At 41.5% G+C, this 25,244-nt stretch overlaps 3 protein-coding genes across 4 annotated transcripts; 1 reads left to right on the top strand and 2 right to left on the bottom strand.

The window, feature by feature from the left end:
* The first annotated feature begins 5,143 nt into the window (after positions 1–5,143).
* Positions 5,144–8,593, top strand: LOC115727553 (transcription factor bHLH123). The gene is made up of 7 exons (XM_030657782.2): positions 5,144–5,797; positions 6,015–6,537; positions 6,699–6,809; positions 6,962–7,027; positions 7,185–7,250; positions 7,370–7,420; positions 7,894–8,593. The coding sequence occupies exons 1-7, from the start codon at positions 5,463–5,465 to the stop codon at positions 8,041–8,043; spliced, it is 1,302 nt and encodes a 433-aa protein (XP_030513642.1). The 5' UTR covers positions 5,144–5,462; the 3' UTR covers positions 8,044–8,593.
* Positions 8,594–11,753: 3,160 nt separating this feature from the next.
* Positions 11,754–15,504, bottom strand: LOC115727554 (NAD(P)H dehydrogenase (quinone) FQR1). Its single transcript, XM_030657784.2, has 4 exons — positions 15,346–15,504; positions 13,153–13,246; positions 12,399–12,661; positions 11,754–12,308 (listed from the first exon to the last, which is right to left on the bottom strand). The coding sequence occupies exons 1-4, from the start codon at positions 15,366–15,368 to the stop codon at positions 12,077–12,079; spliced, it is 612 nt and encodes a 203-aa protein (XP_030513644.1). The 5' UTR covers positions 15,369–15,504; the 3' UTR covers positions 11,754–12,076.
* Positions 15,505–20,210: 4,706 nt separating this feature from the next.
* LOC115727552 (G-type lectin S-receptor-like serine/threonine-protein kinase At4g27290) lies at positions 20,211–24,315 on the bottom strand. 2 transcript variants are annotated; one of them, XM_030657779.2, is made up of 7 exons: positions 22,859–24,315; positions 22,634–22,750; positions 21,999–22,165; positions 21,691–21,901; positions 21,350–21,587; positions 21,130–21,274; positions 20,211–20,956 (listed from the first exon to the last, which is right to left on the bottom strand). In XM_030657779.2, the coding sequence occupies exons 1-7, from the start codon at positions 24,144–24,146 to the stop codon at positions 20,651–20,653; spliced, it is 2,472 nt and encodes an 823-aa protein (XP_030513639.1). In that variant the 5' UTR covers positions 24,147–24,315; the 3' UTR covers positions 20,211–20,650. The 2 variants fall into 2 exon arrangements, with proteins under 2 accessions (XP_030513639.1, XP_030513640.1); XM_030657780.2 differs by having other exon boundaries at positions 21,999–22,156; positions 22,859–24,313.
* Positions 24,316–25,244: the final 929 nt, after the last annotated feature.

Below are 25,244 nucleotides of genomic sequence, written 5' to 3'. Positions count from 1 at the left end.
CCTGTAGTTGCACACTGAAAAAGTCAGTTGCATATAGAAGAACACAAGTCTGTAAATGAGAAAGAATATGATTCATAAATGATCTTCAAGCTCAAACTCGAAAGTTTAATGTCGCTGAAGATTACTAGATAATGACCTAAGTCCAATTAAGTTTCAACACAATTTAACTTACGTCAGGATGTCAGAGATCGTCGATCCTTAGGGCATTGACTTGTTTGTTAATACGATGGAAAAATGCCAAAGCAAGGAGAGGTCCAAGATGGGGAGAAGTCATCAAGGGAAAATTAGCGATACATTGAGTCGAGCAGAAAATTCGAATACCCTGTACAATAAAGAAACAAAAGCAATTCAACAATACATCGATGATTACTTTGGGCAGGAGGACGCAGCCTTAGCAAATCACCGATCTATCAGCCAATGACTGCGCATGCAATTTATATATGCATGCTAGCTAGATGATCCACATTTGAATTAGTGCACTTTGTACTTGGATTTTGTCCAATTCTAGGTCCATTGGTGACATTCTTGGATGTTTACCAATGGTTTTTCACTTTACAATAATAGGGGTTGAAAAGAAATAGGAGTAACTAGTAGCTTCAGTGCTGTTTGAGGTGGGAATGCCTACACAAACAAATCTCAGGCGATAATCATGCACGGATTATTTCTCACGGGCAATAAATGGGAGGAGTGAATCGGATGTCTCGGTGCTCTCGTCAATCTAATCTTATACCACATGTGAAACCCTAATCATTGATGGATGAGTCCCACCAAATGTTGTAACCTTCGTCCATGATCTCATCATGAGAACACATGAACTGAGACATGGAGAGAAGATGCAGAAAAGCTGAAGGAGCGAGAGCCTTGTTGAATACTTTAAAGCTAGATTTAATTCTGGACGTAAGCCAAGTGGTTTGCGATTATGCTTTCGATACCGTGAGCAGAAACCCTTATACCTTGTTGGTTTGGAGTTCTGGTTTTATACTTTCTGGATTGAGATCCTTTGAATAACTTTAAAAATAAAGTGATCTTCGTCCCCCGTATTTGATGTACCGTTCGGTTCATTCTTGCCATTTTCGCTGCTCTAGAATAAGCCTATTAGGAGCAACACCTTGTTCGGGCCACCTGACCACGTCATCACTCTTCGTCCTTATTGGACCGGGGTTATTATAGGTCTAGCGACTTCGAATCACACGTTTTTATTTTTCGGAGGGCATCCTGCTTTGATGCCGAGTTATGACATCACGATTTAACTTACTTGGGGCAGTGTGTGCTTTGTTATACCGAGCCTGATGATTTTATCCTTTGGCACGCATGTGAGACCACTATAGGAAGGGATGGCCACTTAGGAAAACGATTGCATGTGCAAAAAAGGAAAAGAATCACGAGATTTGGCGTGGAAGGAGTAAAAAACGAATAATATCTTAAGTGGGTAAAGTTAGCATGACACTAGGTTCAATGGTAGCGATCTCTACGATCTCGACTGCCACAAGCGGGCCTTGCTTCAGAGAGTGAGAGAGAGGGGGGGAGAGACAGACACTAAGGTGCGATGGCCGCAAGGAGCAACCGGTGACGAAAGTGCGACGCTGGGGTGAGTCAACCCCGGCAATGACTGGTGCAGAAGGGGACAATAGAGATAGAGAGGGAGGAGAAAGGTTTGAGTTTTCGATTTTCGGTAAGTCTATTGGAAACTAATTTAACCCTAACTGTAAGGAACCATGTCTATTCAAAGAGAGGATAACTTGGATGTAGATCCTCTTTTGAGAACTTAATTAACAAAATCTAGCTCTGAGGCCGCGATTCATGACAATTAGCCTTGACCTTAAAATGAATAATTGACATGTAGCTAGTTATGTGGAAAATTATCCAAAAAGTCCTAAACTTATTGCATTTGTGCTAATTCAGCCATAAACTTTTTAATTTTACTAATTGAATCTTAAACTTTCTTACGTTTTTCCAATTGAGATAATTTGATTAATTTTGGTTGGAAGCCGATCGTCTTACGTGACAAGACTAGCATTGATATCGGCAATTTGTAATAATATTATAATATTTTTTGATTTTTTATCTATTTTTTATTTTTCGTTTCCTTTCCTTCTTTTTAATTTTATTTTTTCGTTTAAATGGCTAGCGACCCCTGCTTTCCCCCGGTTGAGGGCCTCGAAGCCCTTGCTAACTGCAGGCGAGGGCTTGTGGCCCCTCACAAAGATAGGTGAGGGTGTGGCAAGCTCTTGCGGGCCATAATGAGGGCGTTGTGGTCCTCGTTCACCCTTACTTTGGCCGGCGAGGGCCCGGGGGAGGGCCGCCATGCCCTCGCCTCTTGGATCTAGTAGGGTTTACGAGTCCTTATCGTGGTCGGCAAGAGTGTGGCCAGCCCTTGCGCCCCTCGGTGTGCTTGGTAAGGGCCTAGGAGAGGGTGTCGTGAGGCCTCTCCCGGGTCCTAGCCGATTATATCACGTAGGACGATCGACTCTGATTGGATAGCTACGTTAGTAATTTTCAGCCAAAATTGACATGATGGACTTAATTGACAAAACGTGAAAATGTTAATGAATCAATTGGCAAAAGTGCAATATATTTAGGGCTTTTTTGAAAAATTTTCTCCCATAAATAGTGAAGTATCGTGAGACATGATTAAACAGATCATATCATTGCGCACGTACACATATGGTTGTAAATCTAGCGCGCTTGTGATATGATTTTGTGTTTGAACCTGCATTTGAAGAGCTTCTCGACATATTTTTGAAACAAGTTTGGGTCCGAGTTATCCGCGGTGTAACGACGTGTCCATTTCGTAAGGTTAAAGAGCCCATACTGAAAAGCGAGAGAGGGGGAAAAAGAGCGAGAGTCGCGCCTACGAGACCGAAACGCGCAAGTCTCATCTGATCTGAGATATGAGGGCGAGTGAGCAGTCGGGGCTCGCCGAACCCGGAACAAAGCAAGCATGGGTGGCGGGAGGGAGGGTGGGCCAAAATGATGAGCATTTGAAGAAAGAAGCTGAAGCTGAAAACATCGGCATTGGTCGGATATTATTATATTTACAAGGAAAGGAGGTGTAATCAAAATCCATCAAAATCATCAAAAACTAAGGTCGTTTTCTGGGTTCTGACTCTGAGGAGAGAGAGAGGAAAGGTGGGCTCCACATGTCTTCCCACGCGTGCACGCCGCGTGGACCCCAGTCGTTGACTCTTGTCGAAGCGCGCGGGCGCGCGCTCTCTCTCTCTAAGCATGACGCCACTCCCTCTCCCTTCTGCCGCCTTCTCTCTATTTAAGTCAAAACCTAATCGCCCTCCATCCTTTGTTTTTTTTTTTCTTCATTTCTTCTTTTTTCACCCAAACTATTATGTACAAAAATTAACAAAATATCAAAGCAAGAAACCCGTAAATGTCATGTTGCGAAATAATATTCGATTGTTCGCGTTTATTATGCTTCACAGAAAATTTCTTTATAGCCTTTCGATGTACTCTTTATTAATTTACACCTTTTCGATGATTTTATTCTCGTTTCTCCTGCTCATAAGAGAAATTGCAAGGATAGTTTATTCTGATGTGTTTCCGGACTTTACGTGATAAGAAAATACGCGATTTTCTCGAAGGTCAGATTATCTTATTTGATTGGCGATTGATTTAGATTGGATTTGTTTTTACGAAAAATGTGTGGATCTCTCAATAAATGTGTCCATCGATAAAATCTCCTACGTACACGATGGATTAGCGCAAAAGAATAAGAAGAAGACGAAGAAGAAGGGGGTTTGGAAATTAACCATAGTGGAAAATGTGTGTTCCAACAATATCTGATTTTTCTTGACTTACGCCTAAAGTCAACGGGGAGTTATCCTTGAGGGAGGGATTTGATTAACTTAAATCAAACGCAACCGGTCAACTTTAACATAATCTAATGTTTGTTTAATCCCCTCACGCCATCGATACGCCTTTTGACTCTGGATGAGCTGATTCATTCCCCCAGTCAACCTCGCCTGTCAAATTCCATTTCTCACTTGATTGATGAGGTCAGTTAGTCCATTACCTTAGTCAATCTCGCATGAACCATGATAGAGAATTTTTTTTTTTTGAATTTTAATTGCTTCAACTAGGCAGTCTAGGCAGGCCGGAAAATTAAGATTATTTTTACCTTCGATTGTTGTTGTGGTTGTTTTTTTTGTTTTGTTTTTTTTTGGGGGGGTGTCTAGTTTGGCTTATGGGATCACATTATAATATGTAGCAACCTAATTCTTGTCCATCTAAGTTAAAAGGGGCTGGATTCCTTGGGTATGGATGAAGAAAGATCAGGGTGCATGAAGAAGGTTGAGGGTGTCAATCTATTCTTTCCTGATGTAATTAATTTAGGTCTTTCAAAAAAAAGAGAGAAATCTCCGAAATTTCTCTAAGTTGCAAAACTCGTCGCTAGAGAATCCGGAAGTTCCAATTTTCTACAATACTAACAGGTCCAGAGAAGGAGGTTTGATGAATCACACATTTATACGAGCGCCAAAGATTAGCGACTTTTCGATTACGAGTTGGCTAAGAGTTTCGAGTCACCTTTGTCGCTCTCTTTTTGAAATTACCCTTATAGATGCTCGTCTACCGATATCCTCATCTTTGTATTCCACGACGGTCTTACCTCGATACTTTTTAGATAACTTACAACATGAAAACTGGTGGACGCCCTCATCGCTGAAACAATTTTTCATCGGACCTTATCACCTGATTTTCTTCCCTAACTAAAACTTTAACCTTTCTAATGTGATTCTACTCGTATCTATCAAACCAGTACTTTGATGATCATACAGAGGCGACACTTGCATATAGCCAATGTCCATTCTCTAATCCGGCTTAAGATTTGAGCTTTCCAGAGACAACTAGCATGTTCATCTGTGTACCCGTAAGTGGCGCAAGTGTCCTTCCTTACGCTGCTGTTGTATGATTCCCCCTTTGCAGAACGGCGCAAAGAATGATTTTTTTTTAGGAAGGGGACAGAAGAATCCAAAAGACCATCATTACCAGAAGAGAAAAAATTGCCAGAAGAACGAAATTTCAGAGGGGGGAAAAAAGAAAAAATGTAGAGCAAAGAGAATAATAACACACAGCATCAAACAAGAGAGAAATTCAATTTCAAATTGACCAGTACCTCAATGTCTAATCAGCCCCTGAAATGTCAACCACATTTTTCACTCCTCCTGAGCTCTCCATCACCATTGATGCTGATGTTCCACACACGCGCAAGCCCACGCACACGCACACGCACACGCGCAGAGTCTCTTGCCGAATTATATATAAATACCGAAATGCTGCAAATCGCTTTTTATCATTTTATGCTACCAAAACAATCCACTGGAAGACAAAGCCGAGCCATCGAGAGAAGGTCAAGATTCATTTTGGGTGAGGAAGTAGCCACAAAGATAGCAACAAAAGAAAAGCTGCAAGAGGCTTTTCTTTAAAAATATCTTTGCCATCATCCAAGCTAAATGGCAGAAGATCAATTCCATGCAAGTGGGAACTGGTGGGACGCGTCGAGGAACCGGTACGAGAGCGGGACGTCGTCCTCGTCCTCGTCCGGGCTGAGCTCTCTGGGGAGCTTTGGTGGGTGGCTCACAGACTTGGGCGGCGACATGAAAGCTGCAAGGTCTTCAATGGAGTCTGCAGGCGGTTCTTCGGTGGTTTATCATGATACCCAGAAGCTGCAACCCCACAACTCTGCTGTTTTGGGCGACGCTGGTGGATCTTTGGTTGATCCCAATTTGCATATGATGAATTTGGGCCTCTCTTCTCAAGCCATGGATTGGAACAACCAGAACTTATTGTAAGTCTGTCAAGTTTACAACTTTTCCCCTCTTTCGCAGAAAGTTTAAATTTTTCCCTCATATCTTAATATGATCTTATCGTGCTCTCAATCTATAAAGCATGTGTAATTCTGGGTAAACATTTCTTCCGTGTATTAGCAGTCAGATTTTATCATAGCTCAAGCATACGAAAGCCTCTCTCACTTACAAGTGTGCTCTCTTTTGGAATATTTCTAGAAGAGGAGATCATAAGGGGACCGAGAGCAGCTTTAGGTCGATGCTTCAGGAGAACTTGAACATGAACGCAAGCTTCCAAAGCACGAACACAGGTGATCACAGTAGTACAGCGACATGCCAAGGTTTTCATCCCCAGATTGCTGATTCATCACCCTCCTCCTTGTACGGTAGTCCTTCGACTTTCTTGCAAGGAATATTGACTGGATCATCAGAAAACAGTCAACAGCAACAGCAAAATGTGAACTATCCTGGTTATAACCCAACAAGCTACAACGCTCAGAGCTCTAGTGAGCTCTTGCCTCCTAATTGGTCCAACAAAGTGCCTCAGTTCTTGAGAATCTCACCGCCTAAGCACCAACCTCCGCCGCCGCACCATCATAGCCAGTTGCACTTCTCCAACAACGCGCCGTTCTGGACCGCGTCTGCCACGGCGATGAACGACGTCCGGTCCACGACGACCACCACCTACTTCCCTCCGTCCCAAGCCCAATTCCCCCCGCCAGGCTTCGACGAGAAACCAAAGGTAATCAAGACATCTTTAATCGAGAGCACACAAAAAGAAAAAGAGAGAGAGAGAGACATCATTGCACAGGCGTGTCGAATTGCTATGCATGGTCATGATTAGGGTTTCGAGTATCCATGGCGGGATCATCCGATTTTCGTATCATCGTTTGTGTGGCGCAGAATTTAACGGATGTTGCCAATCCGGGCGCCGTGATGAAGAAAAGCAGCGGCGAGCCCGCGGGGAAAAGGCCGCGAAACGAGACGACCCCCTCGCCATTGCCAGCTTTTAAGGTACAAAGTTTCGAGTGAGTAGATTTAACAAATCTTTTGGAAGATAAGAAAGAGACATCTTCAGCTTTTCCTTTATTCTTTTCTCTTTGCCTCTAAGCTTTTAAAAACTTGCATAGACAATGAAAAAAGAGAGGGTTGTGAACTAAATACAGGTGAGGAAAGAGAAGATGGGGGACAGAATCACTGCGCTCCAACAATTGGTTTCGCCTTTCGGAAAGGTAAACGAGTTCATTTCCATGAGATCTCTCTTTTGCCTTCACATATGAGTACCCAAAGATATGATATCATTCCCTATTTTGAAACATTATTGAAGAGACCATTGGAGATTACGATGGAGATTTTGCTGTTAATCTTTCCTTTCTTCTTGTCCATCAGACTGATACAGCCTCTGTGCTCACCGAGGCCATCGACTACATCAAGTTCCTCCACGACCAAATCAGTGTAAGTCCCAACATTACATTATTTAGAAAATAAGGCTACTTGAGATTATTGTGGGAATCCAATTGAAGCCTCTTCTGAGAAAAAAAAAACATGTTTTGCCTTGTTATTTCAAATCGCAGGTTCTAAGTACCCCGTACATGAAAAATGGAGGTGCCATGCAACATCAGCAGGTATGTTCCTTTTTTTAACCCTTCTCTAAAGATCCATTTGTTGTCTCAACTATATGTCTTAGATGTTGTTAATTAGACAGTCTTTAGGGTCTATGGATTAGAATTTAGGTTCTAAGATTTTTCTTGGAATACGAATGCCTAAACCTTGATCTATGTGGAATTCTCTGCTGGCGATAACATGATTTAAAAACCACATGGGATCAGTCGTGACCATGCTTTGGTATGCCAAAGTTCACTCAGGAAGATACATGGCATGCAACCTAAGAAGGAAAATAAAATGAAAGATCACGGTTCACTGTTTGCTACTCATATATAGTTACACATATTGAAACTCGTGTAGTTGCCACGAAAAAGGATTGCTTATAGAAACATTAAGAAAAAATTCACCATATTTCACTACGTATGATAAATACATTGTCGAATTATCTGATTTGAGAATGTATTGAATGTCAAACGAAACTGAATTGTTACAGGCTCCCGATAAATCTGAAGACACGGATGGGCCTAGACCCGATCTTAGAAGCCGAGGTCTTTGTCTCGTACCAGTCTCGAGCACCTATCCAGTCACGCACGAGACGACCGTTGATTTCTGGACTCCTACATTCGGAGGAACATTCAGATGATTCAAATCAACAGATCCTCTCCCAAAACGACAAAAAAACCCATCCCGACACTCAGTTGACGAGAGGGGCTAATTGTATTCCACACCACAGGTAAGGATGATGATGCCAAATAGGAGAATCAGAAGACCCAGATGTGTCCCCAGTTCGTGTAGTTTTATATAGTTTGTAAAAGTAAAGGAAATAACCCAAGAACATAAATGGAGGGGGAGAGATATGGAAAAGGAATGGCAATCCAAAGGAGAGGCCACTGTTGGGCCAGCCAAGGGCATAAGAAACAAAAGAAAGAAAAAGCAACATTTGTACTAATAATTGAGGAATTATTATGACTTGGGGGGGTTGGTTTAGTAGGGGCTGATGAGAACAGGTGCTAATTTGTAGGGCAGGGGTTTACCTTTATAGGGAACATTTTGTTGTCATTAGCTGAGTTTTAGTTCCAAGAAAAAGAGAGAGAGCAAGGAAAGGAGCTTCTTTTTAATTATTCCTGTTATTTCCCTGCATTGTGAATAGAGCTGGCAATGGCAATGGCAATGGCAATACCTTTTATTTTTATGACAGAGAGTGTGAGAGAAGGAGGAGAGAAAAGACATGGAAGGAATAATTGAAGTCTGGGAATAGAAAAGAAGATGAGCGATCGTGGTGGGAGATGTCATTTGATCGGGAAAATCTCACTTTTCATTTGTTTACGTTTTGGGAATATGATAGTGGAGGTCAGAGCCTGCCCCACGCCCCCCTTCTTCCTTTAGGATTTCAGCAGTCGATTATCCTCTCCTCTCCTCTTTATGCCTTTGATCCAATTGGTCACAATGGTGGGTTACGTTGGGAGGTGGAGAGAAATCGAAATATACACCCCGAATTCAAGAGGGGCAAAAGTATAATAGAGAGAGAACAACTATTGAGAATACGATAACATCTTTTCGAAGTTGGTTTGGTGACCGAAGATCCAGAGGATACGTGGGTTTTCGGGCGTTGCTCGTTCCATCATTTGTAGCATGTGTAACAGGTTATACACTTCGATTCCGTCGTGGCTGTTCACTCCTTTTCCGGGCCGTGAGATTGGCACGATAACTGATGTGATTGGATTTTTATTCATTTAAATCGGGTTTTCCCTTGGGAAAAGAGGGGAAAAGTACACTAGAAGTGCCATAACTTGTATACGGCCTTCACTTGAGTGCTATAACTTTCAAAACATTCACTTAAGTGCCATAACTTTCAAAAATCGTTCATTTGAGTGCTACGTCGGAGCAAAATCGTTCACTTGAGTGCTACAAGAACTTTTCCGGCGTGCCACCTCATCTTTTCGGCGTCTACGATAACTTGTCCGGCGTGTTACAGTAACTTTTTCGATGTCTACAGTAACTTTTTCGGCTGCCACGTCAGCCTTTCCGGCTGCCACGTCAACATGGCACTCAAGTGAACGATTTTTAAAAGTTATGACACTTAAGTAAACGTTTTGAAAGTTATGGCACTCAAGTGAATATCGTACAAAAGTTATGGCACTTCTAGTGTACTTTTCCCCGAAAAGAGAAAAAAAAATGATGCACTTGGCTCTGGAGAAAATTTTCTATAAACTGACATTGATTTCGCTGCCGCTATACATTAGTTGTCCATTCTTCTCTCTTTCTTTTTCATCCGACTTTGGTCATTATATTTGTCACGATCATTAGGAACCATTACCTGACAAAAATGCCACCATCATATCATAGTCATCATCATCATCACCATCATCATCATCATCATTTCAACCTTAACATTAATGAAAGAGGAGGGGAAAATAAACTTCAAAGGAAAGAATGGTGGCGGCAAATGGAGGGCGGAAGGTGGCGGCAACGGCAACCAAAATTAAAGCGGTGGTCATGGACGACCCCACTCTTCCCAAACTCGGAACTCGAAATTCCTGGCCTTGAATACTTCTTTCATTTTGTTGAACGCAATTTTCACGATGGTATTCCGTATTCTCTATTATGAACTCATGTCTTCATAAACTCGGAATAACTTTCATGCTTTTGGATTGTAGTATTATGGCCAGTCAGTTTAGGATTTGCAAATGTTTAATTATACATACTAATAAAGATGTCCATTACGAAATCAACCCGTCGGATGTACAAGAATGAAATCGCGGAAAGAAGATTACCCGCGAGACACAGTACTAGCAATTGCGAACAAGCTACTGTTCATTCAATGTCCAATCATGACGGATCAATCACTATTCACCACCCAATCACCATGTATAGATACATATGTACATATGTACATATGAAGTTATACCGATATCCACGACGTCACAATTTCAGGCAATGCCGTGAGCAAAACTCTGGCCAAATTTTACCTTTGGCATTTGAAACCTTGTGCCATGGGTAATTGCTACCTTAAATGAAGAAACTGCAGTATTGTGATTAGTCGATTTATGATTTTTTAGGTGTTCAATTACGTATGTATAAGGTCACATTGATATCCATGAGATCACAAGTTCAAGTAATGTTGTGAGCGAAATTCAGGCCAGCCTGTGCCATTGACATTCGATACATCCATCGTGGGATGGGTATTGGCTTACCTTACGTGAAGAGAATTTGTGACTTCTGGCATGTAGGGGGACTGCTGTAACGAGGTCGCACGGCTACCGATGGACTAGTAATAATGGCTCAGATTGGACCTTCTGTAACGAATGTAAGACAGTTATGGTTAGGATAATGCCCAGAAGAGCAACTGTTCTTTTCGCCCCTCCTCACTTTCTTTTCCTTTTCTTTTATAAAGAATCATGAAAAAAAAGAGAAAAACAAGATAGGTGTATATTAAATGGATCTGTTTTGATTCCTCTTTGGAATCATTTTAGCTAAATTTACACGCCATGTAAGTATAAAGCAATATATAATTCTCGTAAAATAACCGAAAAAACTGACTGAACATGATCGACTTTATGCCGATTCTACACCTCTAAAATATTATGTATACCAAGATAAAGAGAGCGACGAATATGGCACCAAAGGGCTTTAAAGGAATCGAGAGAAACGAACAATCGGAAAAGCTCAAGGTCTTTAATTTTTCCCATGAGAAACCCTTAGTCGATTTTATATTTAGGGGGTACTGATTGAGCTCTTGGTCTCGTTCCTTTTGTACGGTTCGAATCCGTGGAAAAGGGTACATGCTGATGCTGTGTTAATATGTAATAACCCCAGACGGACCCCTGGAAAGATGAGAGAATCAGAACCCTCGCTCACCACAGTCCTCTCGCTGACCGCACCCTGGAATTTTCCTGCGTTATCAAGCAACATGGACCTTTTGACCAAAGCTCGACCCAACGAGAACATTTAACTGAAAGTAACGGCATCTACTTTGTCAGCGAGAATCGAGTATTATCATTTCTTTTCCACACAGGGTACCAGCATCGTTTTACAACGGACGGGTCTACTTCACCGGCGGCGGCAGATGGGTCTACTTCACCGCCACCACCGCCGCCGCTCGACTTTTGTCTAGTGAGAGATTGGAGATGAAGGGCCTATTTTGAAGCACTTGTTCGGGCTTCGGCTTGGGCTTGCATCTCATGTGGGGTTCCCTAAATTAGTGTCTATCCACCTGAGAGAGACTTCCTCGACAATTAGGAGAGAAGGACAAAGATCAAGGGCCCGTGCCGTACTGAATTATACGTAGGCACGCAAAAGATGGGAGATCGAGGCTGTTCATTCACATCTCTGTAGTGTAATGAGCATATATCATTTGACTGGCACAATAGGCATCATAGTTCAATATTCGATTCCTCAAGTAGAGCAGATTCCCAACAACTTGAACGAATAACACCGTGACTCCGGATGATACGGTGCACTTTAACATGAAGAGTGACCCGACAGATCAAGCTACTAAAAACTTTGATATCAAGAAAAGAAAAACACTTCACTTTGCAATACACATACAGGGAGAATATACTTCGCAAAACAGGATTATTGACTGGAATGAGTTTTAAGGTAGGATCTGAAATCGTTTGTAAAAAGAATCGAGATATAGGACTAGTACAATGATTCGGCAAATCATGCGGGTCACTTCAGGCAGTTCCCTTGAGCTTCTTTGTGATGGCAGCAATGTACTTCCCTTGATGAAAAGCTTGCTCCAGCTCGAGCTCGGAGGGTTGTCTCGAGCCATCACCAGCAAAAGTCCCTGCGCCATATGGACTACCACCTTTTACTTTCTCCATCTCAAACATGCCAGCCCCAAATGTGTATCCTATGGGGACAAAAATCATCCCATGGTGGACCAACTGCGTGATAGCGGTCAACCTGCAACACGATTTCAAGTTTTCAGACATCATCATTTTCCCACCTTGGTCATTTCTTTCACTAGAAAAGATGATTGGACTGGTCGCTTACGCTGTAGTCTCCTGGCCACCGCCTTGAGATCCAGTGCTATAGAATATTCCAGCAGGCTTGCCTGCAAGCGTTTGCGTCCTCCACAAACCTCCAGTTGCATCAAGGAAGGCTTTGAATTGAGCAGCCATCATGCCAAATCTTGTTGGGAAACCAAAAACGAATCCATCGGCCTCAGCAAGTTCGTTTGGTGTGATGATTGGTACATCACTCTTGGGAGGTGCACTCATCTTTGCAAGCACCTCCTCAGGCAGCGTCTCAGCCACCTATTCCACACCCCAATTCAACTTATCAGTAATTTGCCTCATTTCACACCGAAATGAAAGTGGTTATCAATAAGCGAGCAAATTACCAACAAGAAACTTTCCAACCAATGACAGTTAATGATACCAGAAGTTAAAGCGCATTGTTATCCATATCATCTTTTGTAACTCAAAAACTTACCTATCCTGTCAAACAGCAAATTGACGCATACGCCGAATAGAAAAAACGATGGCACTTCATCCATTCTCTATACTCATCAAGACAAAGCACGGTAACATTGTTGAAGCACATGCATACAAAACCGTCAATGAAAACCTCTAAAATGTGGAACCTAGAGTAACCCATGATTCAGCAGAAGATATAAGTTTTTGTGCTAAATATAATTCTTCAGGCAGGAGCATACCCAAAGATATTGGGCAAATTCACAAAAAAGTAAGAATCTAGCAGGTATAAAATAAGAGAAATGAAGAAAAAGAAAGTAAAATGAAAATACCTGCCATAATTTTGCTTCAACTCCTTCAACAGAGGCAGCCCCCTTCTTTATCTCTTCAGCCAGCCTCTCCACATGTCCATACATGGAATAGTACCTATTAAATCATCAGACCATTTCAAACATGAGAACCACATACCACCGAGCAAACATCATTTTACAAGCCAAAGAAAAAGATCCAAATGTCCTGTCTCCCCATTTTCTGGACAGAAAATTCCGGTATATGACACTTTAATAGCTTCAAAAAACATCAGATTAGTGTCGCACGCAAGAATCATGCTCTCTTCTCTCTGTTTCAATACAGTTAGAGTCCACTGTGTGATCACCAAGTCAGCATCCTAAAGTTATAAGAGCTTACATGAAGAAGAGTAGTAGAAAATGCTCGGTGTACTTAGTTTGTCTGTTGGCTTCTGGCTAAATGCTCAACATGTGAATGTTTCACCCCGAATCAATGGAATAAGACCAATAAATACAAAGTTCAGTTAATAGAACTTTGACTGAACTTGGATATAAAAATTCATCCCAGAAATGGGGGTAATAAAAAAAAATACAAACTAGATTAAGACAAAGTTCACCCAGAGAAATTGTAACACGTACAGCAACTCGATGAAAAAGCATCTCTACCAACACCTAGGCCCTTCAATCATTTGGATGGTGTATACTCAGATAGCCCTCCCCAAGTTAGGCAATGCAGGTTCCAACTCATACAGAAGTTACGGAGTGAAACAACGTAAACATGGCTCATAGAAAGACTAACATCTTATACCCGAAACTAACCTGATATTTCAGGCACTTATACAAGTACCATAGCCTCGATACGAAAGACAGTTCAACTCATGATTGAGTGCCCCTGAACTCCATGCACTCTGCCAGTTCATGGGCATCACAATCAGTTGCATTTGCAACCACAACAAAATCACTTCTTCCATAAAAAATAAATGAAGGATGCAGTCAACAACATGAAAACATCAATCTAAATTCGTTATATGTGCTTTCAGTAGACCAATCTGAACAATTTGACTAATGGGATTTAGAAAGTATCTCTACCAATTAATTGCACATCCCAGTGAATGCCGAAATGACCAATGATCACCAATGTGGCTTACCATCTAACTGAAGACAATAATCTACACCCTAAACTGTTAAACCTACTTAGCATAGTAAAAAATAAATTGTTGACTCACTGTAAGTTTATAAGAAGCACAAGCAAACAGGCTTTAGATTTGAATATTTTACTTTGATCTGTCAAAAGTAATTTCTAAATGTAGGAGTATGAACAACTCAACTGCATGCCCATTTACAACATTTCCAAGCTTTCTTGTAGATCAAGGCTCTAATTGTAGTATAACTGACAACATATACCCCCAACTTCCACCTTAATTCACATGTCAGTATTAGACAGAAGATCTGTGTTAACAACAAATAGAAGATGGAAACTAACAAAAGACGAGCTAGGAATGTGACTTGCGATCCAAAACCAGAATAATCTGACCCTATTAATTTCAGCAAAGATCATCTAGTAGAAGCACATCATAGCACTTAAATCAGAACTCTAACTACAAATTCAGTTTGTAGATCGGCGAAATTCTCACTTCCATCTGTATTCACTCAATCAAATGTCACGAGTTCAAAATAAATCAAACCAAGAGTAATGAAACACGGCCAATATTCATTATACTAGGATAATCACAAATGAAAACACGACCGCTATGCATCAGATCGAAACGGATGATATCTAGCAAATTATTAGTCTAACCAACAGATCTTACATAATCGTGCTCAACTGAACCAAGCACCCCACACGGTTCGAGCAATCAAACGGCCAACAGTTCATTTCGAGGGAACACGACCGATATCCAATGCCACGCGAACAGAGACAAAGCTAATCATACACCAGAACGCAACCGCCGAGGCAAAAACACTATAAACCAGATACCACCAGCCGAAAACAACTTTCACGGCGACTTGAACCGGACGGCATCGGTCAAAAACAATCAAAAGGCGAAGCCATCACAGAAAACGAAGCTATCGCTAAACCGATCCATCCAATCGAATCCAATGCCGGACACGAGGCGCACGCAATTCAGAGGCCACGAAAAGCAGGCGAAACGACATCGAACTGGAAAACGAACGAACGAGCGAGCGAACAGGCGAGAAATTCGATCGGATCGATCGCGAAGGAGATGGAGAACATACACGATGTAAACTTTGGTCGCCATTGAAACAACGAGTCCTCACAGAGTCGCTCAGCTTCTCTCCTCAGTGGCCTGCGACTGTATGTGTGGGCTGATGCGGAAAACGTTGACAAACAGAAGTGGGGAAGAGCGAGGGAGGAGGAGCCTCCATTTTATACAGTTGAAACCACTTAAAGAAAAGGTGGGGCTCTCCTTAATGCGGGGTTAATTAGTTTAATTAGCGGAGGATTAATTGTCAAGCTAATGGCGACGACGCCGCAGCGGCGTCGTTTTTGTCTGGGGGATTTGAGGGGAGTGCGGGGGGTCGTTAATGATGGTGGGTTGTTGTCACGCCCATCATCATCATCATTATCATCATCATCGTGGTCGTTGCGAACTCCTTAAATTCTCTAGAAGATGTTCACTTTATTATTTATTTTGCTTTTGCTTCTTCCTTTCTCTTTTCTTTTTTTTTTAATTTCCCTTTTTCTTTCCTCTTGTTTCCTACACTAGAAATTGGATTTTCGTAAGTTCAAAAAATTACAAAAAGGCCCAAGAAAGAATTTCTCAAAATTGTACCAATTTGATGAGCCAGGCATGATGTTCTTTTGATGCGCTAATGTTCCTAAACGATTTACCCATTTAATCACTCCCTAAGCACAAGAGATCATCGCTACCTCTATTCCTATGCTTTCGTAAAGCACCATTATATGGATTGCAAAATAATCGCGACAAGAAAGTTAGAACGCGATCGTAAGTAATAGTGACTCCATCATCGTTTAATTTACAAAAGAAAGAGAGAATTTAAGGATGCATTTGTTTCGTGTATGCTTTTCATGCAAATTATTTTCAAGAAAAAAATAGTTAATTTTAATTTATTTTGGTGGTACTCTGAAAACGAAGTAGAGTGTTTGAATCTCTTTTGAAATAATTGGTATTCAAGAAGATAAGGGCAATTGGTAAGAGACCCGAATATTTAGGAAATAGTTTCATCCGTTGAGGAAACGGGAATTTATTTTTCTAATTTTAAGTGTGATTTTTTTTTAAATCGTAAATGAGTTTTCGAAAAACTAATTCTTGCCGAGCTCTTTAAAACACGAACCCTAAATTTACAATCTATTGCACGACTAATCAGTAATCACTTCGAGCCAATAAGGAAAATGCACAAAGTCGAGTCTCCAATATCTTGCGTAAAACAAGGTTTAGCTTAAGCACCGAAGTTTCTATCCTAATCAAATGTCCAATCCGTATTCTTTCGATCGACAACGATGGTATGAACACGTGGACGTGGCGTTGACGTTTGATGCGTAGAATCTTGGAAGGGCAAGTGGTCTAATCAACGGCGTGCGAGGGTCGTGGATTAACGGGGAATTCTCATGTTCTCATCACAGCCGTCCGATTCTTTCGGAACGGGGGCGTGATAATCCTCAACCGCCAAATTGGGGCCCTTCTTAGGGTCTAATCGATTGGGCCGAATCTAATCAATTTGTGATGACGCATTGCACACGACATGCTGATCGAACCGCCCGAATATCTTGAAGTTCTTCCAATTTTTGTTTTTTTTTTTTCCGATGTTGAAGTCTTTTTTTGATGTCCAAGGTCAATGAATGTGGTCAGCAATTTTGGATTGGTTTTGGTTTATTGAGAAAGTTTGGGCATGTAATGGACCATGACCGCCTCATTTCGGGATCCAAGTAGGACAAAATAATTTGTAGTTAAAGGACTCGAATGGCTAATACAATTCGTCGTTGTAGATAAGGTACGACGAGAAGTTGTCGCATGAGTTACGTATCATGCAAATCGTATATCATTTGAATTGTTAATTATGCGGGTTTTCTTGTGAGCTCTGAATAGTAACAATCAATGGTTCATATGGATTTATTCTACGTGGTCTAAAGATCATACAATATTGTTTTTTAAGTACTATCTCCATGAATGGACGAAGCTATTTTTTGATCAGTAGTTTTGGTTACTGCTCGGCATTTTCCAATTCTCGGAGAGCACAACATGTTTCCCACATGTCAAATTCGAGCTATCTTTCTCCTCGCGAGATTAGAGAATATTTCAAAAAACACTTTGTCATGACCTAGCTCCGGGAATTACACCAAATATTACTCTAAGACCTACCAATGATGATAATTATTTTACGTATTTGTAAGAAAGTTATTACACTTGGCAATCGATTTTCAACTACAAAACAAATTATCGTTTGTGTTTTCAACACTTTAAATTCAGTGTTCGAACTTTCAGTTCTATAAAGCAAGCCTAGAGCAACTTACACTTCTGGAAATGAATTTATGCTCCATAAGTTTGTTTGGTAATGCAACTTCTAAAATAGAAATCCGTTTGGTTGCGCAGTATTATATTTTTACTTGTGAAGTAAATTTCTAGTTTTGAAGTTATTATTTTTTTGCCAATTCCATAAGTTAAAAAGTTTCTTTCTCTTTCAGAAGTAGAAATCTCTCGACGTTAATATCTCTTTCATTTTGGCCTATTTTCATTTTCGGCGCCTCTCTCTCTCAACCACGCCTTTCGCCATCGCCGCCAGCTGCCCGCTACCAATTGCCGCAGCCCATTACCGGTCACCCATCGCTGGCCATCACCGCCCACCATCGCCCATAGCCGCCGCCGCCTCCGAACATTGCTGCACCACCGCCCGCCACCGCCAATTGCCGCCCATTGCTAACCATCGTCACCCACCACCAACCACAACTCGCTATCGACCACCGCAACATTGCCCTCGTGATCGCTGCCAAGTTGTCATCTTCGGCCATAGGAGTAAAAAAAAAATAATTTTTTTAAAAAAAAGTACATAATATTTTTTAATAACAAAAACTATTTTTTAAAGAAATTTTAAAAAATTAAAAATGAAGTAGAAATTTTTCGGCCACCGGCAATAATTATTCATAGAAGATTTTGTGTTAGTAATGTTCCGTAAGTAGAAATTTTCAATTGTTACTAAACAAATTTCTCTGATCGGAAATTAACTTCCGAGTAGAAGTAGAAAAATCAACTTCTGACTAGAATTTGATATCCGAAGTAGAAGTGTTGCCATGTATGCCCTTAACAAGATCATGTGAGGAACTTATACAAGGCAGCGAGATTGCACGAGTCGTGCTTGGTTTAGAATTTAAATATTTCACGTAATTGTAAAGTATGATTTAACTAAATGTCTTAGTACCCGCTACCATTATTTGGACATGAAATTCCACAATGGTTGCTTGTGGATTATCCGCCCGCACTACTTTTTTGTCAATTGTCAATCTTGTCTTACAAGGTCAATCAATGATTTTGTCCCTTGCCATGCTATCAGATCACAAGAACTCTGGTACCAACTAATATTACTAAATTGTCTTAGATATTGAATACGAGTAACATATTATCATCGGTTCTCTAGCACTATACTTTTCGCTTTGCTTAAAAATATGACAATCTGTGACAAGACCATGCATATGGGCGATCAACTGGGCAGGTTTAATCCGGGAGCCGATCTTACCGGCCAGTTCAAAAGGGGACTGGTTTGGTTCCCCGTTCTAAAATTTAGGAAATGACCTTGATTGGTTCGGTTTTGGAAAATTATATCCTGAACCGATTGGTTCTACCCAAGAACTTGAAACAGCGTTTCAAAGTAGAACCTGGAACCGAACCGGTTGAAGAAATTGAATATGTTTAATATATTATCCTCAAACAGAAAAAAATCAGATCTATGTTTGAGATATGCACATTGCATATATAATGAAATTAAACGGAAGAAAAAAAAAAAGGCCCGAGCAATTCCTAGTTCAAAAAAACTTCAATGTCTGGAATTTACCCACCCTAAAACCAAGCATCCTTAATCATGCATATCCGAGCATGATGACATTTTAGGTTTCTGGTTCGTTGGAGCCAATCGAAAGTAGCATCAGATTATACTCTATATGGACCAAGTTTTCTGGTTCACTTGTAATGCTGATATTGTCGATCCCTGTGTTCTAGTTTCTGTCCAAATTCAAACTGATCCTATGCAGAGTTAAAGAAAGGGTGGTTCAACCAAAAGAAAAGAAAAGAAAGGAAAGGGAAGGTGGCTTAAATTTGACCTAAACTTTTACACTATTTGGCTAAATCAACGTGCCATCATCCATAATAAGATAATTTTCCTCTGGGTCCAGAAGATCCAACCCTCCACGTCTCCTTTTGATGGTACAAACTTGAAAATTGGTGCATTAGGACAAGGAAGGTCCCATGTTTTAAGCTTTCCTCGTTGATTTGACACAACTCTTGCAATTGTTTCCAATTTCCCCTTCCCACCTAACACCAAGCCATCGATAATAGCCCATTCAAGATCTAAAGATGGATCTCAGACCTTACGTTTTATCAAAGTCCTCAATAATCCCATTCCTCTTGATTCTTAGAAGATTAAAAAAAAATTGTGAAAAAATCCTTAAGCCTATTAACATTGTGTCAATTTAGTCCTAATTTTTCTTCAAATTTTTTTGATTGATTTTTTTTTCTAATTGAGTTGTAAATTTTTGCATTTATGCCAATTTAGTCTATTTGATCAAATTTGACCAACCAGCGTTGACGTGATAATTTTTAATAATACTTTAATATTTTTTCGAATTATCTATGATTTATTCCGTTTTTTTCTTTTCTTTCTTCTTCTCCTTCTCGGTGACCGGCTAGAGACGAGAGTAAGGTTAGCCTTGGCCCCCGCCATCGTTGGGCAAGGACGAACTCGCCAGTCCTCGCCTCTGGCTAGAGGTCGCTGATTTTACGACCAGCTGGATCCGCGACTAGCTAGAGGAAGGAAGAAAGAGAAAAAGAAAAGGAAAGGAAATAAATAAATATTCAGGAGAGAGAAACGTAATCATCCCACATCAAGATTTTCTTGAACAAGACCCAAACAAATGCATGAAAAGTTGAAAAAAGCATTTGCTTCACTCCGTCCAACATCCTATCATTCCAATCTCTTTTGTTTTGCTTGCTTGAAAAGGCTAGTATTTTCCTGACCAGATCTTCACTTCTAATTGATTCCACAAGCATCATGGAAAAAGGGAGAGGCATAGTTTGTGTAGTGGAGCCAAATTTTCCTGGAGAGAACTCGCAATCATAGATCCACAGTACCTTCTTGTCATCCTCCTCGGTGACATAATCAAATCCTATTGATTTTGAGAAGAGGACATTTGATTAATGCACATTCTCTAGGACAAACAGTTACAGATTGTATATTTTTCTGATTAAGTTCAAATGCTGATTGATCTCCCAGCAAGTTAGTTGAGCTAGTCAAAAAGGTCAATTTCATCAGGCGTCGTAACGATGAACAGTTGCAGAATTCACTGGTGAGTAGTCTATCTTGCTTCCACCAGCGTGACGGTGATTTCATTAACTGAGTTTAGCTCGTGCTTGCTCGACGAAGAGTCTCCTTCAAAAGGGTTCCTGTCTATCAGGAAGCCCGGCTGTTTGGGAGGAGGCAGAGCGCTTTCACTTCCTAGCATCACGACCACGGATGCCATGCTCGGTCTGTCCTCAGGATGATGTTGTAGACAAAGGAAACTCAGGTGGATGCATCGCAGTACCTCTGATAGGATGCACGATCGGTCCAAGCACGGATCAATGAGGTCTAGAGGCCTCCCTTCTGCATATAATCTCCAGGCCTGAACCATTGCAATTACATCATTAAATTCAAGAGATTATTATTTTTGCTGATTGGTGATTTTAGAGAAACTCCATGGATTCCAATTCGAAATGTACGAGACCACTGCAGAATACACTCACAGAAGTACTGAACAAACACCATGTGAAATTTGTACTTGAATTTGAAACTTACGTGTCCAATGAGATTCTGGTTTGAATGAAATAGACCCCGGTTTCTCTTTCCACTGATGATTTCCAGGATTAGTATTCCAAAACTAAATACATCAGACTTTACCGAAAATAGGCCGTCAATGGCGTATTCTGGTGCCATGTAGCCACTGCAAGGCATCATTTCAGTCAGGCACTCATGTCTCAATTCAAACCTGTCAAAATTCATTGAGTCGGATACTTACTAAGTTCCAACCACTCTGTTTGTATTCCCTTCACTCTGATCTCCTCCGAAAGTCCTGGCCATGCCAAAGTCTGATATTTTCGGGTTCATTTCGTTATCAAGTAGGACATTGCTTGCTTTTAGATCTCTGTGTATTATCCTCAATCTTGAATCTTGATGAAGATAGAGAAGGCCCCGAGCGACCCCGCAAATAATGTTGAATCTAGTTTGCCAGTCTAGTAGTTTACCTCTTGTGCCATCTGCAAGTTTGCTTACAGGTCAATTGAATACATAGATCATGGTTTATTTTGACAAAACTTGAAAGCTACAGAATGGTTCAGGAAAAACAAAAACTGGGCAGACCAAAAATGAATGCGTCCAAGCTTCGGTTAGGCATGTATTCGTAGATCAGCACTTTCTCCTCTCCTTCAATGCAACAGCCCAAAAGTTTTACAAGATTTCGGTGCTGAAGTTTGGCTATCAGTATCACTTCATTCTTGAATTCCTTCGTTCCTTGTCGAGAGATGGTTGAAAGCCTCTTCACCGCGATTTGCTGTCCATCTGGTAGCATACCCTGAATATCAAGTATACATCTTTTTACGGCAATCTGAACTCTAGGGAAATCTCTACTCTGCTTCTACAGTCCTGGAATTAGTACATAAAAAATGTACCTTATATACTGGTCCAAACCCTCCTTCTCCAATCTTCTGGTTTAATGAAAAATTGTCGGTCGCATCCGAAATTGTGGATAGATCAAATGTTGGTAACTCTAAGTCCTCCTCAGAGCTTTCATTTTTGGGTTCCTTTTTTTCTTCGTCTATCTTCACCTCTGCGGTGATTGAAAGTGAGGATTGGCAGGTAATCACATCATTGAAATACACTCTAAGCAAGTCCTTAAATTATATTTTGCAGGATAAAAATAGTAGGTGAATTCATCAGCAGGCATATTTTTCTAAGTCCATAAGCTTTCTACTTAAAATCCACGCTGGACTTTAAAATATAGATTAGAATTTGAGATGTTTTTTTAACTTTCATAGCTTTTTACTACCTAGCATCAAAGCAACATAATAGCTGAGGCAATTTGAAAAGAACTGAAACTAAGTAAATTATTCATGGCAAGATAGATTTGTTCTTGTAACTACAGCAGATATCATAGTGGAATGAGAGTTAATTTCCTCATGAAATTTGGTCGAATGACAAACTTGCAAGGATGTCTGGTTTAAGCCAATTATGCAATCAACTGAGTCTCTTTCGATAAGGATAAACGACAAAGAGCCATTAGAAAGTGCAGGGGCATCAAATTTACCTTTGAGTTTCTTCCTCCATCTGCGGATATTATAGCAGGTTAAGAGCAACACTGAAGCTGCAAGTGTCACGGCTACGACTATGACCACTATTTTCAACCAATGTCTGCTTTTCAAGCCTTCAAATTGTCAATCAAATGAAACCAACAAGTTAGATTTCAGAAGCATTGTTCTGCGTCTACAGGTTCACGGGAACTAGTAAAAAAACCGGAAAGCAAGCAAATCACCTAGCGCTGACCGGGGCATTCGGATGTAGAGATGTTGCCCGCCGTCCGCAAAGTGCCTAATATCCACAAGATCACCGAACCACATGACGCAGCCACTGCCAGCCCCGCTGATATCCGAATGCGTGTAGGCCATACAAGAACAGTTGCGCAAGCACTTAGCCCTGCATTCTTTCAGATCCAAAGTCCTATTCACCCAAGAGAATTTGGTGTCCGGCAATTTCAATCCACCAAACTCGACAAACCCATCTCTGTCTCCACACTCTAGGGGCTTATTCCTCGTACATCCCTCGGACCAATCCATCGAGTTCCATTTCTCAGGTGACTTAGGGCTGAACCCCGATAAACACTGACAAACCGGCAGTTCAGTCACGTCGCAATTGCTATATGCACCGCAAAGGCCGTAATAGTCGCAGTAGTCTTTAGGAACCGTTGTTGAGAGCTTCCACGCCTGAGTGGCTTCGCTCCAAGTGTACCGCTCCCACGCATAGTTTGATTGGTTAAGGATACTCCTAGTGAGGACAGATTTGTTCTTGAGGTGGAAAATGAAGTAAACTTCATCCTCATTGTTCACAAAGTTGAATGAGAAAAGGGGATTGGTCCTCTGCTCTGGCGCGCCGCTGTACCTGAGGCCATTCCACGGGCCGCTCCGGAAATATTCCTGATTTCCCTTCCAGGCAACTGCTTCAGGGTAATTGTGGAGCTCCAATCCCCACGAGAAATCGCCTGGAGAAGGGTCATCCGCACTCTTCCATGCCGTTAACCGGCGATCGATACCCCTTCTCAAGTCCCATCCGATCTTCATTTCCGCTATGACCGTGTCCGTCGGGTAGTCAAAGCTCTGCCACAAGTAAGTTGCGCCTGAATCCCCATCATCCCCATTTCTGAGGACAAGGTTTCCAGTGTCAAGAAGCTGCACTACTGGATCTTGTGCAGTCCCACTAGAGTTTGCAGACCAAACAACGGCGCTGTTGCTGCTGAGGATGACAAGCTTTCCTAAGCCATCAATCATCAGAACCCCGGACGAGTCATTGATCGGATTGAGCCTATTCGCAACCCAGACAACAGTTCTTGCTGGGACGTTCTTGTACCAGATTCCCACGAAACGTTTCTGGGAATTTCCTGGGCTGAAGAAGCCCAGTTCAAAGGTCCCATCTTGGGAAGATAAGGTGCTTCCATTAACATCACTGAGCGACCGAGATGGAGTGATCGTGTCCGCCGCAGCGCAGAGACCTGGGAGGTGACGAAGGGTATTGATGCTGAAAAACAGGAGCAGATAAAGAGCATCCATTGATTGATTCTCTTGCCTGAATTGAGGTATTTGTTTATGAGATTTATCACACCCAAGATGAAGACCAAATAAGACCAGCTAATCACAGTATGAAAATGACCCAATACCTAATCCAGAAGGAGGTCTTGCCACGAGCCACATAATGAGAAAGCAAAGCAAACTTTTTTCAGATGGGACAAAACCAACATTGACCTATAGTGAAAGGTAGATGACAATGGGAAAACTAGGATTGACAGTGACTGGATCTGTGGGAATGAAAACCCATCCTCATGTTTGAAAAAATTGAATCCACTGAAAAAGACTGGCACGAAAGTATCGTGGTCCGTCGAATTTTCATACAAAATATGCTGCGATGTGTCCATCAGGTGGGATTGTGTACAAGAGTAGCCAAGCGATCATATGATAGATCAGGTGATCGATCCGTGATTGATACAGAACAGCCGGCTAATCAATCCGCGAAAGATGCTAAACAGTCGGTGGACCGATGTATGAGCAATGCTGCACGACCACGGGATCGACCCACGGATCGTGCAAGGCGACTAAACAAATGACCCAAAGATCATGAGGAGCTGATGGATGAACAAGGTGTGAATCAACCAGGGCAGCCAAGCATACGATGCATGAATCATGCCGCATGGCCAGGCGAAGGCAGGATCAGCGCCCGATCAGATGGCCAGGCAGGATCAGCGAGTAAGCTGACATGGACTGTTCTGGGCTCCGCGAATCCAAGTAGCTGCCAGCTGATATCCAAGTTGTTGCATTGAGACTTGGAGCTCCTAAAAGTCTTCGAAAATGATAAGGAGAGTGGCTGAACTGCTATGAATAGTGTGATTGAGTGATGTGATCCTCGAGGTCTTACAAGCTTTATGGGGAGGGAGCCCCTTGTAATTGATACACTTTGAATCTGAATATAAAAAGCTTCCTTTGCAATCTCTCTTCTTGCTTGGGCGAATTTCTGGGTGAGTGAGTTTGTGTTTGCTGAGGCTAACTTGGGAACTCATTTTCTAAGGCCGTACGGGGTTAGGAACGCTAGATAAAACCGACACATGACAAAAGCATTTAACATTGAGACCTGGAAAACTATTGCCCAGTGTATTA

This window comes from Rhodamnia argentea, chromosome 2, assembly GCF_020921035.1.
Source record: "Rhodamnia argentea isolate NSW1041297 chromosome 2, ASM2092103v1, whole genome shotgun sequence".
Lineage (NCBI taxonomy): Eukaryota > Viridiplantae > Streptophyta > Magnoliopsida > Myrtales > Myrtaceae > Rhodamnia > Rhodamnia argentea.
The sequence above is the reverse complement of the archived record's forward strand: the minus strand, read 5'-3'. Positions and strand labels throughout refer to the sequence as shown.